The 14634-nt window shown below is 52.6% G+C and overlaps 6 protein-coding genes across 6 annotated transcripts; 1 reads left to right on the forward strand and 5 right to left on the reverse strand.

Moving 5' to 3' along the window:
- Positions 1–676: 676 nt before the first annotated feature.
- Positions 677–1929, reverse strand: CCOS01_12545 (uncharacterized protein; the record flags this gene model as incomplete). The annotated part of the gene is made up of 5 exons (XM_060460693.1): positions 677–1101; positions 1168–1245; positions 1382–1434; positions 1494–1710; positions 1776–1929. 5 exons carry the CDS (start codon positions 1927–1929, stop codon positions 677–679), a joined length of 927 nt encoding a protein of 308 aa, XP_060308741.1.
- Positions 1930–1971: 42 nt separating this feature from the next.
- CCOS01_12546 (uncharacterized protein) lies at positions 1972–3498 on the reverse strand (the record flags this gene model as incomplete). Its single annotated transcript, XM_060460694.1, has 2 exons — positions 1972–2993; positions 3030–3498. The coding sequence occupies 2 exons, from the start codon at positions 3496–3498 to the stop codon at positions 1972–1974; spliced, it is 1491 nt and encodes a 496-aa protein (XP_060308742.1).
- Positions 3499–4389: 891 nt separating this feature from the next.
- On the reverse strand, positions 4390–6064 carry CCOS01_12547 (uncharacterized protein; the record flags this gene model as incomplete). The annotated part of the gene is made up of 4 exons (XM_060460695.1): positions 4390–5294; positions 5356–5740; positions 5799–5875; positions 5947–6064. The coding sequence occupies 4 exons, from the start codon at positions 6062–6064 to the stop codon at positions 4390–4392; spliced, it is 1485 nt and encodes a 494-aa protein (XP_060308743.1).
- Positions 6065–7224: 1160 nt separating this feature from the next.
- Positions 7225–9678, reverse strand: CCOS01_12548 (uncharacterized protein; the record flags this gene model as incomplete). The annotated part of the gene is made up of 6 exons (XM_060460696.1): positions 7225–7856; positions 7908–8020; positions 8069–8333; positions 8385–8475; positions 8524–9333; positions 9415–9678. The coding sequence occupies 6 exons, from the start codon at positions 9676–9678 to the stop codon at positions 7225–7227; spliced, it is 2175 nt and encodes a 724-aa protein (XP_060308744.1).
- A 950-nt stretch (positions 9679–10628) lies between these two features.
- Positions 10629–11528, forward strand: CCOS01_12549 (signal recognition particle receptor beta subunit; the record flags this gene model as incomplete). The annotated part of the gene is made up of 1 exon (XM_060460697.1): positions 10629–11528. The coding sequence occupies one exon, from the start codon at positions 10629–10631 to the stop codon at positions 11526–11528; it is 900 nt and encodes a 299-aa protein (XP_060308745.1).
- A 387-nt stretch (positions 11529–11915) lies between these two features.
- Positions 11916–13537, reverse strand: CCOS01_12550 (cystathionine beta-synthase; the record flags this gene model as incomplete). The annotated part of the gene is made up of 2 exons (XM_060460698.1): positions 11916–13224; positions 13278–13537. 2 exons carry the CDS (start codon positions 13535–13537, stop codon positions 11916–11918), a joined length of 1569 nt encoding a protein of 522 aa, XP_060308746.1.
- Positions 13538–14634: the final 1097 nt, after the last annotated feature.

Here is a 14634-nt window from a genome sequence, read left to right on the forward strand (position 1 = left end):
CGGATTTCCCCAGTGGTGCGTTTACACACTTAATAAAGTCTAACTTTAAAGAGCCGGAACTGACAAGCAGCAAAGCTCCCAACTTCTTAATAACTGGTCTTGAGGATCTCGCTACCGGCTTTCTCCGACAGCCTTGGAGAATCGCCTGGGATAGCATCTACAGCCTCACTACTAGGGGCGGTGAGACCTTGCAGTTCGACAACCAGTTTGTCATGTGGTGGAAGTGAGCCCATCTTCAGGATATTAACACTTGACCGGACCGAAGCATCAATTCGTTTCATTCGTCCCTCTCGTAGGAGGCATCGGTTGTGGTGTTATGTACACCATTGAGTCGGCGATGAGGATGAAGATAATGGTAGTCATTTGGCCTGGTCAGTGAAATTGGGCGCGCTCGAACATGTTGCTTCTGGTCTTTCTTTCTTATCTTTTTCTTCCTGATTAGCCACCCTTAGGAGGTGTTTGGCACTGGTCGCTCCAGGGGTCGGGTTAACCTCAGTCCCTGCTTCACGACACACTGTACTTCCGGGTGCCCATTGCCAGCTAGGGTCTTTCCTCATTAATCACAACTTTCATGCAGCCATAGAATAAGACGCATCGCTACTCAGATTCTGCCAATTACTACGAAATTAACTAGGGAAAACGGGTCTGAGTCTGGGAAATTTCAGAATTCTGACCGTTAACGCAGCGATTCTCCCCTTGCCCACTGCTCATCAGTATGTCCGCGAACTGCCTTTAGGTACTTATTAAAAGCAGCAGAAGTTTTGATAACTTGGCTGAGGTGTTCCCAGTCCAATCGTTCCTTGCGATGCTTCGCAAGTTGTCGCGCCGTCAGTAGCGCGTTCCGGATTTGTCTGCCGTTCATCTCTTCTGATGCCAATTGGTCGAGTCGTCTTTGTAGTTCCGGCATGTTGGCATCTTCATCAGTTGACTCCTCAATCATGTCGAAGAAGTTCTGCCAGATTGCTTTACGGGACATCTTGGTGAGGTTGTCGTAGTGAATCGCTACCTGGATGCGAGATTTGAATGCCTCGTCAAACGTTCCGACGCGGTTGGACGTCAGTATGAGAATGCCTTCGTAGTACTCGAGTAGCCTTAAGAAGACTGCGTGAAATGATTAGGTCAAGTAAATAAGTGTCCGTGTCGGACACTATACGAGGCTACACATACCAGATACAAGACTGTTTCGCTGCAAGTCTGCCATAGTTCTCTCTTCCAGGAAAACGTCCGCTTCATCCAACAGAAGAACTAGTATCCCAACGTTAGTTTGCTTCAAAGGTGTAGGCCAAAGTGCTTTGAACTAATGATGACAGACCGCAATCCCAAGTTTTCCCCAAGTACATCACCGTATCAAGATATTTCTCTACCTCATTAGCGTTGATACCAATGTCTCCGCAAGTAACTCGGTACAACGGCTTTTCTGCAATCTCTGCAACACTGTAGAGATTTTCAGCTCCTCGATATTGGCGGTGATCTGTTACATGACCAAAACTCACCTTTCTGCCGTCAATGTCTTGCCAGTCCCGGGACTTCCATGGAGAAGTATTATCAAGCCGTTGCCTTTCCCAGTGATGATGTCATCCATCTTCTTTGCCGAAGTCTGGACGTCGACGAGTGCACGAATCATTTCCTTGATCTTGACATCCAATACAAGGCGATCAAATGCCCTGTGATTCCAGTCTACTTCATGGATATTATCGACAAATAAATTGACTGTAATAAGAGGGCGTCAGTATCCTTTCCGTTTATAGGGATCATCTCAGTCCTATGGTTCTTACCCCATCTCTTTTCCTTAAGGTTGAAGCCATGGATCGTGGCTGGTAGCAGCAATTCAGCTTTCTGCGGCAAGTCTTCTCGACGGTTGACCCTCATAGGCCACGGATCATACATTGGCAGCATCCCAGATAGCGAGAACATAGAGTTACCATGCATGATTTGATATGTTGCTGTGTCGATCATGAACCTTGCAGAGACCTAGCGGGTAGTTAGCGTCTTCCTCACATGGCCATTTTCGAAGGTCGTTTTTCCAACATATTTTTGTTTTGACCCTCTGTCCCATCCGGTGTAGCAGGTGTACACTTGATCTCTCATGCCCCAGAACTTAATTCCCCTTTGAGATAAAATCTGTACGTCTTCTTCTCTAGCGAATTCAATCGGATGAATAACGAGATCGCGGATTTTCGTCTTCTCCTCAGATACCATGCTAATTTGACCGAGTTCTGGAGTTCGTTCCAAGTCGTGTCCATTGAAGTCCCATCTCCAGCCATGAAAGTAAATCTCTCCTCTCATTGGGGAGAACTTTTCCAAAATAAAGGCAACCTGGGGCTCTCCTTTATGTTTCATAAGAAGCATTTGGTTTGGCTTGAACAACTTCGGGATATGGTAATCGTTGATGTACCCCTGGAGAATCATCTCTTCGGCCTCCGCGTATTCGGCCTCGTATCGTTCCTTGAGAAAGTTTGTTAGAGGTAAAATTACATCTCGGTATGCTCCAGACACTGAAAGTTCTTCCAGCTTCTTCCGGTGATGGAATAAAAATAGATACGGTGCCTCCATTTCTGAAGAAAAATCGTTTTTTCCACCGTTAGGTGAAAACTCCGCAACCTGCTTCAAGGCTTTCAGGAGTGCGGATGAGGTGATTATGAGTTTCTCTAGCCTAGCCGAAGCAGCCCCATCATATTGACCGCGAAACCTTTGTTTTTGCCAGTGATCCTCAGATCTCTGATCCTGAGCGCAGCGGTGCTCCCGTATGATTATGAAGCAGAGCAACGGACGGATGCTTGCCCATGTCTCGAGATGAAAGATCTCACTTTCAGCATGGAGCCATCCCGGATGGTCAGGAGTTTTCATCCTTCGCGTCACAGGTTCATCTTCATACAGTTTTCCGTCGTGCTCGTGAGACTTGGCGGAACAACAGATTCGATGAACAACTTGTGACCCCTGAGGTTGGCTGACAGTTGCTTCTCCATCTTTTGAATCAATGCCACGGCCATCACCTAGACCACTACTAAGACCGCTACCAGGGCCGCTAACAGGGCCACTGCGTGAGTCAATGAGGGGGTTGATAGCACCAAGGTATCGTACTTGTCTCTCCAAAATCTGTATTGTGTCGAGAAGGTAGGACACGAAGGTGGATACCTCCTTACCCTGGTCCAGGACGTCAATGCCGAGATGTTTTTCTGTCATTGCGGCGAGGGCTTCGGCAAGATTAGTACCACGCTCGGAGCTTTCCTTTTCTTCAAGGGTTTGGGTTTCGATAGATTTCCTCTTCTCATTGCCACGGTGATGATTGTCGACTATTGAGTTCTCAGCGCCTCCCACATCAGTCTCTTTCGAGCTTGCTTCTGAAGGTATCTTTCTTCGAGCTTGAAGTTTTCTCCGCCACTCTGTGTCCTTCGTTGCTTTGAAACGCGGTAAAGGCAGTGATGTGAGGGGCCTTGGTGGTTGAGAAGGAACTCCGGTAGAGGCAAAAGGTGGAGGCTTGGGCCCCTGTGGTAACATCCGGGTTGGTGGAAGTTTGGTAGGAATGCTAGAAGTTGGCGTAGGTGAGAAGACTATCCCTTTCTCGGGCCGCCTTGGAGTTGGTAGACCCCGCACGTCTCTAGAACTATGCAGTTGCAAACCTGGAGGTTTTTTCAGCATTCAGACCACCAGAGCACAGAACTAAGTAAGCTTACTTCCGTGAGTCGATTGCTTCTCAAGGTGCGATAGCATGCCTTGTTCCTGCCTTGCTTGGGGCAGTGTATCATCCCGTGAGATGGTTGGACTGATGAATAGTTCACTTGTATCAGTGCCTGAATCCGAGTGATCTCCATCCGATTCCGAGCCTGAGTTCCCGACAGGGAGGTGGCCTTTTGGCCGGTGATGGCTCGGCTCTCCCCCCATCGAAACGGACGATGCATCTGAGTCAAAGGACATGGCTGGCGTACGGCGTATTGAAATACGGAACAGAATGAAAATGATCGTGAAAATCTGGAAGGCCCAGATAAAGAGTTCAGTCGATGTTTCTTGGAGAAGCATCGGGACAGCAGGCTTTGCACCCGTGGCTCAAGGGCCAGATCTACGCCATCAATCAGGCTGGCAGGCAACCTTCCCCCCAGCCCGACACACGTGGCTTTGTCAGATGACTGCATTCGCTTGCGCGGGATTGGTCCACTGAGCACACATCATACTGCCCATTGTGCTGGTGTACTAGCCCAATGAGATCTCGGCCGTGTGCGTTGACAGGTGCTCGAAGAGCGAGAAACGTTTTCACAGCTATGTAAAAGTATGACACAATCTCGCTTTCTACATCAATCTGAACGAGAAGCCTGTGCTGATCCTACCACTTCTCGCCTAAATACAACTCAACCACACTCGAAGTAGAAACGGAGACTATATGCTAAGTCAAAGTCATGAATGTTTATCTCCTAGAATGATAGAGGATCTAAACTTGTCACTAAAGTTCTGGTGTCCTCTTTTGAACGCAGCCCTAAACCTGGGCTGTTTCATTAGCCGCTCAATCTTCCGCCCTCTATCAGTAAATAGACGCCTGTCATCGAAAACAGACTCGACATCTATGGAGATATTGGCGTAAAACTTCCACGATACAACGATGACTTTAACAGTTCCCCCTTCTGATTGCAAAACTCGGGTGATATGTTCTACGAAGTCACTCATCTTGAAAACTTGATCCTCAGCCTCTCTTTGCTCTAAAGCAGATTCAATGGCATTCATGTCTAGAACAATGAGCAGCCGCTGAAAACTTGACATGCAGCGCTGAAATATATCAAACCATTCACTAATGCTGACAGCGGACTTGAAGTGTTTGGGAGTGAGAGGATTAATGCCTTCGCTTACCACAGCATCATTCAATGCCAGAGCCTGTGAAATGAGTGACCGGATGATACCCGAGACTGATACTTTCAAACTATCATCATCGACGTCAGTGACGATAGAAGACAAAGTCCAGATTACGGGGTATCCTTGCTCAAGCACTGTATCGAGGAAATCAGCTGCAAAGTCGAGTGAACTCGTCTTCACCCCTTGCCCTTCCGCGAGTAAGAGGGAGGATGAGGGATCAGACGTCCAGGCTTTCAGTTTGTATAATTCTGACAGAGGGAGTTGTGTGGGCGCTTTCTGTCTACGTCGATTGCGCATCGATCTGCACCATGCCAGGCTGTCATCCGCTACTGCCGTATCCTCCAGTAGTGAGACTGTCCTGATGTCCTCAAGTTGGCTGGCTCTGAACATTTGTTTATGTTCTTCTTTCAACGCCAGTAGTGACTGGGTCTGGAGAGACTGCTGCTGCTGCATGACTTTGAACTAGTTAGAATCAACTCTAGAGAACCAACTGGCCATGTCATGCCCTGAACTTACAAGAAACCATCTCTGTCAACTGCAATATGGTCTTATTCTGCCTGTGAATATTGACATGTAGGTCTCGGATCTCAGCCTTGACCGCAGCGCTAGCCAGCTCATCCACATGTTTGGACCGCTCTGCGATTTCCTCAACGATAGGTTTGAACCCCAGACTGAATGGCTTGATGATGGCCGTGAAGGAATGAGACAATTTGCCTTTCTTGTACCACTTGATCGCCGTCAATGCGAATTCTATGATCTTTGCGTATAGCTGTGATACAGCGTCCTGCATCCGTGGCGTGGGATAAAGCACAGAGTGTAGCTCGGTTCTAGGCAGCACGAGTGCGATTCGAGACACCGCCTTCGATATCTCTACAAGGAGCTCTTCATGATTGAGGACAGCCTATGTAAGTTTGATTAGCATGACGCTAAGATGACTGAAGCGATGCGATGATGCTCACAACGAATAGGAACTTCAACGCGCCCCAGCCCAAAGACACGTATTCAGGGTGATGTTGTGAGAAGGTGTCAAATATCGCTTAACAGTAAATCAAGAATTAGTGCATGCTCTTGCTTTACGAAATTGACGACTTGTTTCCCACAGCTTACCTCCATAGAACATGATTCTGGATGAGCAGGTCGTCAAGACAGACTGAATTTTGGATCCTTTGGACTTCGCCTGGTACTCCTGCCGGGCAGACTCGACCGCAGACTGCACATCACTCATGGAGTGCTGACTTCGGAGCCGTAACTGTTGATACTCTTCATCTGTAAGCTCTTTTCGCAAGATTGCGATAGCGTTATCGTATGCATTCTTCGCGGGATCGGACCATCTAGCAGTATCACGGTCAGCCGAAAGATCCGTAGACTGTCTACTATTTACACAAGGGACATAACTGACCTCTGCTGTGGGTCGCTGATGTACCATCGTGAAATCAAACTCCCGTCGTGACTATCAGCAACTACACCGGGAAGCTGAGAGACTGCTGGGTAGCTCAAGTTCTCGTATGGCGCAAGATTGGAGGTAATGGCGGAGGCCTGGAGTATGGCTTCTAGGCCCCGTTGCTGTGACGGTGCTTGCATGAAGCTCATCACATAATTCGCGAGATAATGCACGCTTGAGAAAAGCCCGCGTTGATGAAAAGGACAAGGCTGGCTTCGAGTTTCAAGAGCGACAACGATGTTGGTGTTGCCTGATTGAAGACCACCCCTCCTTACACAACTCTGGACGTAGTGCTTACGGCAAGACATTGACCCGAGCAACGTGAGGTGCAGATGCCCTTGAACACTTTCTCCTATCAAAAAGCAGGGTGATTGTGCTGACTACATCATGATTGGCGGAGAGTGGTCGGTACGCCTAACGTGAATATGCCTTACAAGCACCCAAAACATCTCTGATTCCATTGGCACAAGGCCGGCCATTCAAGCTATGGCTGTGTTGGATCTCTTCGCTCCGGGATGGCGGTCCAATGCAACCGGGTCTGTACCAAAAGGGGAACATTCAAGACAAGGAGTCGGTAATGAAGTACAATTACACAGCAAAAGCAGCTTAGAGCCAAGTCAAGATTGTACACACGGAGAAAAGACTCCCATTCCTCAACACCAACCTAGGTCATACTTCTACATATACGAACAATTAATACATCCCGAGCCATGCAATTGCAGCCGCCCGTTGACGCCGCGTCTTCTCTTCATTGTGGGGGATGAAATAACATCATCTTAAGCCTCGTCGTAATCTTTCTTCCATAGAAATCGTCGCTTGGAAAAAGCAAAGCGCGCGCAAAAGGAGGGGTGCGTGAAGGACAGCACTTTCAGCGTTCCTTCACACCACCAGTCGTGAGACTGACCCAGTACCCCTCCCTCCAATCATGACAAAAATCAAGTCTATTATACCTCCTCTGCAGCAACGGACTCGTAGCCGCCTGCTCTCCTCCGGCCTCTGCTCATGTTCATCAAGGTCGGGCTCTCGTACATTGCGGTGTAGTTGACAGGCTCGCCACCCAGCATGGCAGAACCGTTCTCGCGCTGACCAAACGTGGGCGCGGGATCGCACCAGAAGTCGCGGCAGTTGGCCATGCAGCCGTTGGAGTAGGGGTTCTTCTTCCTGCGCTTGTTCTGGGTTGCGGCGCCGCGACCGCGGATGGTCTCGATGAAGGGGTCGACACCAAGGAGACGAGACCATTGTTGAAGACGGCCGCCCTTGTGCTTGTGGCCATGAGCGTGCGCGCCTGTGGCTTCCGGAGGGGTCAACGAGGGGTGATTCGGGTCGAGAGGGGTGCCTGTTGAGGTGAAGGCGGTCGTGAGAGAACCGTCTTGGATGCCGAACATGTTTTCGTAGGTGGTCATTGCGCGAGAGACTTGGACGAATTGGACAAAAAGCAGCATGCCAACCCAAGTGAGCTGCAGAGTTGTCCACACAGTAAGGATTGCCGTGTAGCCATCGGCGTTGACAACCTTGCAGAGGCTAGGGCTAAGGAAGTTGCAGGTTTCTGAGACCTTGTCCGAAATGTCTGTGAAGTCTGCGCCATTGGTGTTAGCGTGGAAGTAGAGGTCAGGGTGCTAATACTTACAGTAGTAGACGAGGAAGTCATAGGACACAATGCCCAGCGTCAAGCTGATCAGGTACATGAAGAAGTGGCGGTGGTTGTTGATACCAACGCAATTATAAACCCAAGGGCAGTGACTAATCTGGTTAGCGAAGTTCTATATTGTAGACAAAAGGTCCACTCACTGATCGTGTTTTGCGACACACTTCTGGCACCTCTTGCAGTGCTTACTGCGGAGAGGCGTCCGGATCATGCACGTAACACAGAAGTTTGTCTCATCAAACTTCCACTCCTTGAGCAGCTCGTCAATGACGGCCTTTTGCTCGGCGATGCCGTTCATCTTGGGGACAAATCCGGGGTCGTATCTCATCGCAGCGCTGTAGAAATAGGCACAGAGACTGAGGAAAACGCCAAAGATCAAGTTGAGCCACCAGTGAGAGGAAGTGCCAGCTGTGTGATATTAGCAAACGACTCAGCGTCGTATAGTGTAGCAAAGCTTACCAGCAGACCCGGTAGTCGCGGGAAGAATAGTAGTCAACCACCTCAGACCGACCAAAAACAAAGATGCAGAGAAGATACCAGCCAACCAGGGCTACTCTTGTCAGTCCAGATCGTTAATAATGCCAATTGAGGGACTTACAGTCTTGTGGAAGTGTCTCATGTCGGGAGGCGCAAACTCGATGACCTGTTGAGCACACCACTGAAGCGCATAACCAACGACTAGAGAGAAGAAGACACCAGCAAAAACGTTCAAGCTTCCCAGTATCGTGATCATGGACCAGACCAGAAGGAAGGGCCACAAGAACAAGAACTTGGTCACGAAACCCCTCTTATCCTGGCGTAAGAAGCGCGAACCAGGGAAGCTAGGCTCGATCGGCTGTCCATCTTCATCGTACCCGCATTCCTTAAGGGCCCGATGCCATGCGCCAGTCGTGTGAAGCTCCTTAGCCGTGACAGCGGGCGTCTTGCCAGTCTGCGTCTTTGCGAATCGATCCGCTCCGTACTCGAGGAGTCTCTGTATACAGGCCGGGGAGCCCTTTACTAACGCCCAGTGAAGCGCGGTGAAGCCCTGCTCGTCCGTGGTGTGGATGCTAGCGCCCCAGCGGAGGAAGAGGTCCACGCATTGAGGGAAGCCCTTGTAGGCGGACCACATGAGCGCCGTGTGACCGTAACTATCGAGCACGTCTACGGGGATGCCTTGGTGGAGCAGGAGGACGAGGAGGAGGGTGTTGCCGTTGAAGGTCGAGATGTGGAGGGTGTTGTAGCCCTGGGCGTCGGTGATGAGGGGGTCGGCTCCGTGTTGGAGGAGGAGGTTGACAGTGTAGTAGTGACATCTCTGGGCGGCCCATTGGAGAGGTGTTGCGATGGACTCGCCTCCCTTCTTGTTGATCTCTGCGCCATTGTCGATGAGGAACTTGCACATAGCATACTGGTTGTTTATAGCTGCCCACTGGAATGGATTAGCACAATGAGATCAGACCCAGCTGTGACAAAGCTTGAGAGGCCTTGAAAGAGGTAGCATGCAACCTACATGCAAGGGTGTGATGCCTTCATCATCGGTGAAGGTCGCATCGTACTCGCCCGACTCGAAAAGCTTCTCCATGGCCGGAACGTCTCCTACACGCGCAACCTGCATGATGTCGTTCTCTGCGCTAGGCGCATCGCCGCCGATGCTTCCCATCTCCAGCTCATTATTCAGTGTGGGCGCGGCGGCGCTCGTCTTGTTTGCAGGTTGATTCGGGGCCACGGACGCGGCAGCGCCGGCGGCGGCGGCCGGCGTGGTAGATTTGTCCATCGAAGTCGGCGGGTCGGCGGTCGCGAGGGCCAAGCCTTTCTTTCGATGTCTCGATTTGAGAAGGAGTACGATCGATTATCGATTCGGAGGAGCTGTGGAGGGTGGGATAGGAAAGAGTATTATTTTGTTCGGGGAGTTTAAACTTCGGCTCGAACCTAGCGTCGCATTGCTTGAGGTAAGGGGATGGATGGATGGATGCGGTCCAGGCGAAAGAATTGAGACGGGGGGCTCGCACGCGCGCAACGGTGGACAGGGGTGTCACCAACAAACGAGAGATTGATGATAAACACAGCAGAGTGGAAACAAAAAGAGAAGAATGTGCCACAGTTGGAAGGAGGACGGAAAAGACGCCCGGAAGCCAAGAGTAACGAGATTGCGTGTCGTCAGCTTTGGCAGAGCTCGGCAGCGTTGGCAAGCGTTGACGACTGGGGAATTCGAGGTGAGCACCGAGTGCAGTGAGTGGAAGGGGATCGCCGGGAGACCCTCCCCCTAAATCGGACTAGCGAGGCTGAGCTGACAAAGGCGGGTCAACCACTGCTGCAGTCGTCTGCCGTGATAGCCGTGATTGGCTGGGGAAGACTCAGCGCCCCAAAGCTTGGCATAAAGTGCCAGTAACACCCATGCTTAGCCTCATCTCAGAGGTTAGGGCGGATTCCTCGGCCTCCCTCAGCCTCGTCCGAAAAAGCGGGTAAACTGTGGCTGAAGTTCCAAGGTGCACATACCACCTGCCACTCCTGCCACTCTCCTGTCTCTTGCGCTCGTTGGGGAAGGAAAGAGCTCCACTGACGGCATTTGGCGATTTCTTCTGGAAATCTGTCAACGACCACCCGACACGACTCACACCATACAACCCCTCCACCCCTAGTCAGCCGTTTCGCGCAGGGTATCCGGGGACTCTCTCAACACACTCGACAATTCTCACCATCGCCAGCAACAGCGAAACCGCAACCATGGCCGACAAGATGGGCTCTTTCACAGAGTTCCTCGAATTCATCATGACCCCCTCGACGCCCGTCATCCTCATCGGCGCCGCCATCGTCCTCCTCTTCCCCATCCTCCTCCACTACATCCTCATCAAGTCAACACCCTACACAACCCTCCCCTCCGTCCTCCTCCTCGGCCCCGCCGGCGCAGGCAAGACCGCCCTCCTCACCCTCTTCGAACGAGGCGACGCCCCCGCGACAACCCACACGAGCCAGCGCCCCCAAACCGTCGAGCTCACGGCCTCGCGCGACAGCAAGACGGCCCAGAGCTTCCGCAACCACGACGACACCAGCGGCACCCACACCAAGTTCCTCCTCGTCGACACCCCCGGCCACGGCAAGCTCCGCAACTACGCCCTCGGCAAGCTCGCCAGCGGCGCAGGCGGCAGCAACAGCAAGAACTCCAAGCTCAAGGCCATCGTCTTCATGGTCGACGCTGCCGCCATTGGCGAGAACGAGGCCCTCGCGCCAACGGCGAGCTACCTCTACGAAGTCCTCCTTGGTCTCCAGAAGCGCGCCGCCTCGAGCAAGTCGTCCAAACCGCCCCCGCCTATTCCCGTTCTCGTCGCCGCCAATAAGACGGATCTGTTCACAGCGCTGCCTGGTGCGCTGGTCAAGTCGAACCTCGAGGCTGAGATTACGCGGATACGGTCGTCGCGCAGCAAGGGTTTGTTGGATTCCGGTGTCGGCATTGATGACGTCGGTTCGGAGGAGCACGATGACTGGTTGGGCGCGTACGGCACCGAGAAGTTCACCTTTGACCAGCTGCGCGAGTTTGACGTGGATGTGGATGTCATCGCGGGTAATGTTACTGGCAGCGCAACAGGCCCCGATAAGTGGTGGTCTTGGATTGCCCAGCGGATATAATGAGTGATGCAGCAGTAAATGGCATATAATACTACAAAACACATAATTGTTACGTTGATGACAAAACATATTCCTGTGAACTGAAGATTGCGCAAAAAACTTTGTGGTTGTGATTCTATCCTTATAAGATCAGACTAGCTGCCCTGTTCTCTATGTAGATGTTGAGTCTACTCCCATCCCAAGATTTCCAGGCAAAATGCTGCCAACCGGGGTCAGTTGATGCGACCCAAGATTCGCCCCTGCCACCTTTGCTATGCCCGCTTTCAAAACGCCGATACCCAGGTAAAAAAGCAACATCATCTGCATCCTCATGCGTAACCTTGATACTCTATATAGGTCAAGTCGTGATTCTTTTTTGATTATCGTAGGAAAAAAGGGGGGAAGCGCCTAGGCCTTCTTGTTGACGACCCAGGTGAGCAGATCGACCTTTGTGACGACAGCCACGGGCTTGGACAGGTTCTTAGCGCCCTCGGCCTTCTCAGTAACAACAGCAGCGCTGTTCCACTCGAGGAACTTGCTGAGGGTGGAGAGAGGGGTGTCGAGGGTAATCTCGACAAAGTTGCGCTTCTTCTTGCTCTTCTCGCCCGTCTCACCAGCCTGTCTGGGATCCGTGACGACCTCATCGAAGCGGCCAAAGTCGAACATGACGTCGCTGACGGGGCTGGAGCCCGTGGCGCGGCCCGAAGAGATGTAGCTGAGCAGGTTACCGAGCGTGACGAGACCGACAAGCTTGTGGCCGCTGGCGGACAGCACGGGGAGCTGGTCGAAGCCCTTGTCGCGCATGATCTCGGACGCCTCGGAGCAGGGGCTGGTCGCGGGGACGGACATGACGGGCTTGAGGCGGAGAGCGCGGACGGTGGCGCCCTCGTAGGGGTCGACGGAGCCCTTTGCGCTGGTGGCGTTGCCGTTGGAGGTGGCCTGGGTCTCGAGGCCGTTGACCTCGGGGAGGAGGTCGTTCGCGGCGAGCCAGTCATCGTCAGCGAACTTGGAGAGGTAGGAGCGGATGCTGTCGGGGAGAACGACGACGACGGTCTGACCCTTTCCGAGGCCGAGGTCCTTGACGGCGCGGACCATGGCGGCCATGGCGGAGCCGGAGCTGCCACCGACGAGAAGACCCTCCTCGGCGATAAGGCGTCTGGCGAGCTGGAAGGACTCGCGGTCCTCGGTCTTGTACCACTTGTCGACGAGATCGCGGGAGAGAACATCGGGGATGAAGTCGTAGCCGATACCCTCGACCTTGTAGCCCTCGTTCTCGTGCTCCTTGTTCAGGGACTCGGGGAGGGCGAGAATACTGCCGTGGGGGTCGGCAGCGATGATCTTGACGTCCTTGTTGTGCTTCTTCAGACCGCGGGCAATGCCAGAAATGGTACCTCCCGTGCCGGCGCCGGCGACGAGGGCGTCGATCTTGCCGCCCGTCTGGGCCCAGATCTCCTCGGCGGTGCCGAACTCGTGGGCGAGCGGGTTGTCGAGGTTGCCGTACTGGTCGAGGATGTGGGCGTTGGGGATCTCCTTCTCGAGGCGGCGGGCGACGCCAATGTGCGACTCGGGGCTGTCCCAGGCGGCTTGGGTCGGGGTACGGATGATGGTGGCGCCAAGGGCGCGGAGGACGGAGACCTTTTCGGCGGACATCTTCTCGGGGAGGGTGATGATTGTCTTGTAGCCCTTGATGGCGCCAACGAGGGCCAGACCGATACCACTGTTCAACGTTAGTCGTGAAATTTGGTGATTTTAAGCTTCGTTAGGACATACGTGTTTCCACTGGTAGGCTCGATGAGAGTGTCACCGGGCTTGATGCGGCCAGTTCGCTCAGCCTCCTCAATCATGCGCAGGGCGATTCTGTCCTTGACACTGCCGCCAGCATTGAAGAGCTCGACTTTGGCGTAGACCTCACACTCGATACCCAAGCTCTGAGGGATCTTGTTGAGGCGGACCAGAGGCGTGTTGCCGATGAGCTCGGTGGCCGACTTTGCGGTGACGGCCACGCGAGTGGCGTTGATGGCGTCTCCCATGATTGCGATTGGGATGGGTATAATGTGGTTGGCTTATAGGAGGGAGGCTGATAGAGGGGAAGAGGAGAAGGGAGGAAGGAGAAGAAGTAGGAAAGGAGAAAGTGTAAGAATGAAAGTCAGTCCACGGACTATAGATATGCAAGTGGTAGGAAAAGAGAAACGCAATCGTCGTGGTGGGATGGTGCGAGAATTGAGACGGAGCGAGGGAGAGCACAGGAATCGGGAATGAAAAATGACCCCGCCAACGCCGAAGATATCCGCCCACCTACCAAAAATGGTCACTTTCCCACCCCTCTGCTACGTAAAGGTACCTTACCGAGCTTACCTAAGGCGCCTGACCATACAGGTACCCAACACGCTGTTCAGTACCACCGTGCCAGTGCAGGTACGTACACCAACGAGTGACCTGACAGCGCCGCGACAGTGCAACGCAGCGAGGGTCCGGGCCTTGCAGCGGCTTTGCGGCGAACGGCGGCGGTAAAGAGCCCCCACACGATATGTCCGGCGGCACACTTGTCTCTGGCCCTTACGTAAGGCAGCCCCAAAAAGCCCGGCCGGTGAAGTTTCTGCTTTTTTTTTCTTTGGTGTCGTTCTAGAAATTTTCTGATGCTGCAGGTCGGGCCATTTCCAGTTGTCATTATGTCATCCCGAGCCGACTTTCAATCCCCGTCACTCGGCGTTCCCCGAGTCTTTTTGCTTCATCCGAGGCACGTGGGGTTTACCAGTGTACGCTGTTCAATTCCTGACTCGAGGGACTGCATCAGTGCACTTCTGGATCTTGAATCTTGGAATGCGGTCGCCGCATACTTATTGTCAGCGACAATTGCCAACGAAGCTTTAGATGGTTCCGTACATGTATCTATGTCTCGGCCGGGACACAGTTCGGCCGAACGAGATGAATAAGTCCTTCTCACTCACCCCACTCGCGTCTATCTCAACTCCACGTGACCATGAACACTGTCAGCATTGAGGGATAACTATTAGCATACGTGTAATCGAATGGCGATTTACCTTTCTTGAATCAAATGAATAGAGATGAAGCACGGCACAAGACGTGAGTGAACTCGTCCGCAATTCGGCCGAAGGACCAGCCACTG

The sequence above is a fragment of the Colletotrichum costaricense genome, assembly GCF_030867565.1.
Source record: "Colletotrichum costaricense strain IMI 309622 chromosome Unknown Scaffold_15.1, whole genome shotgun sequence".
NCBI lineage: Eukaryota > Fungi > Ascomycota > Sordariomycetes > Glomerellales > Glomerellaceae > Colletotrichum > Colletotrichum costaricense.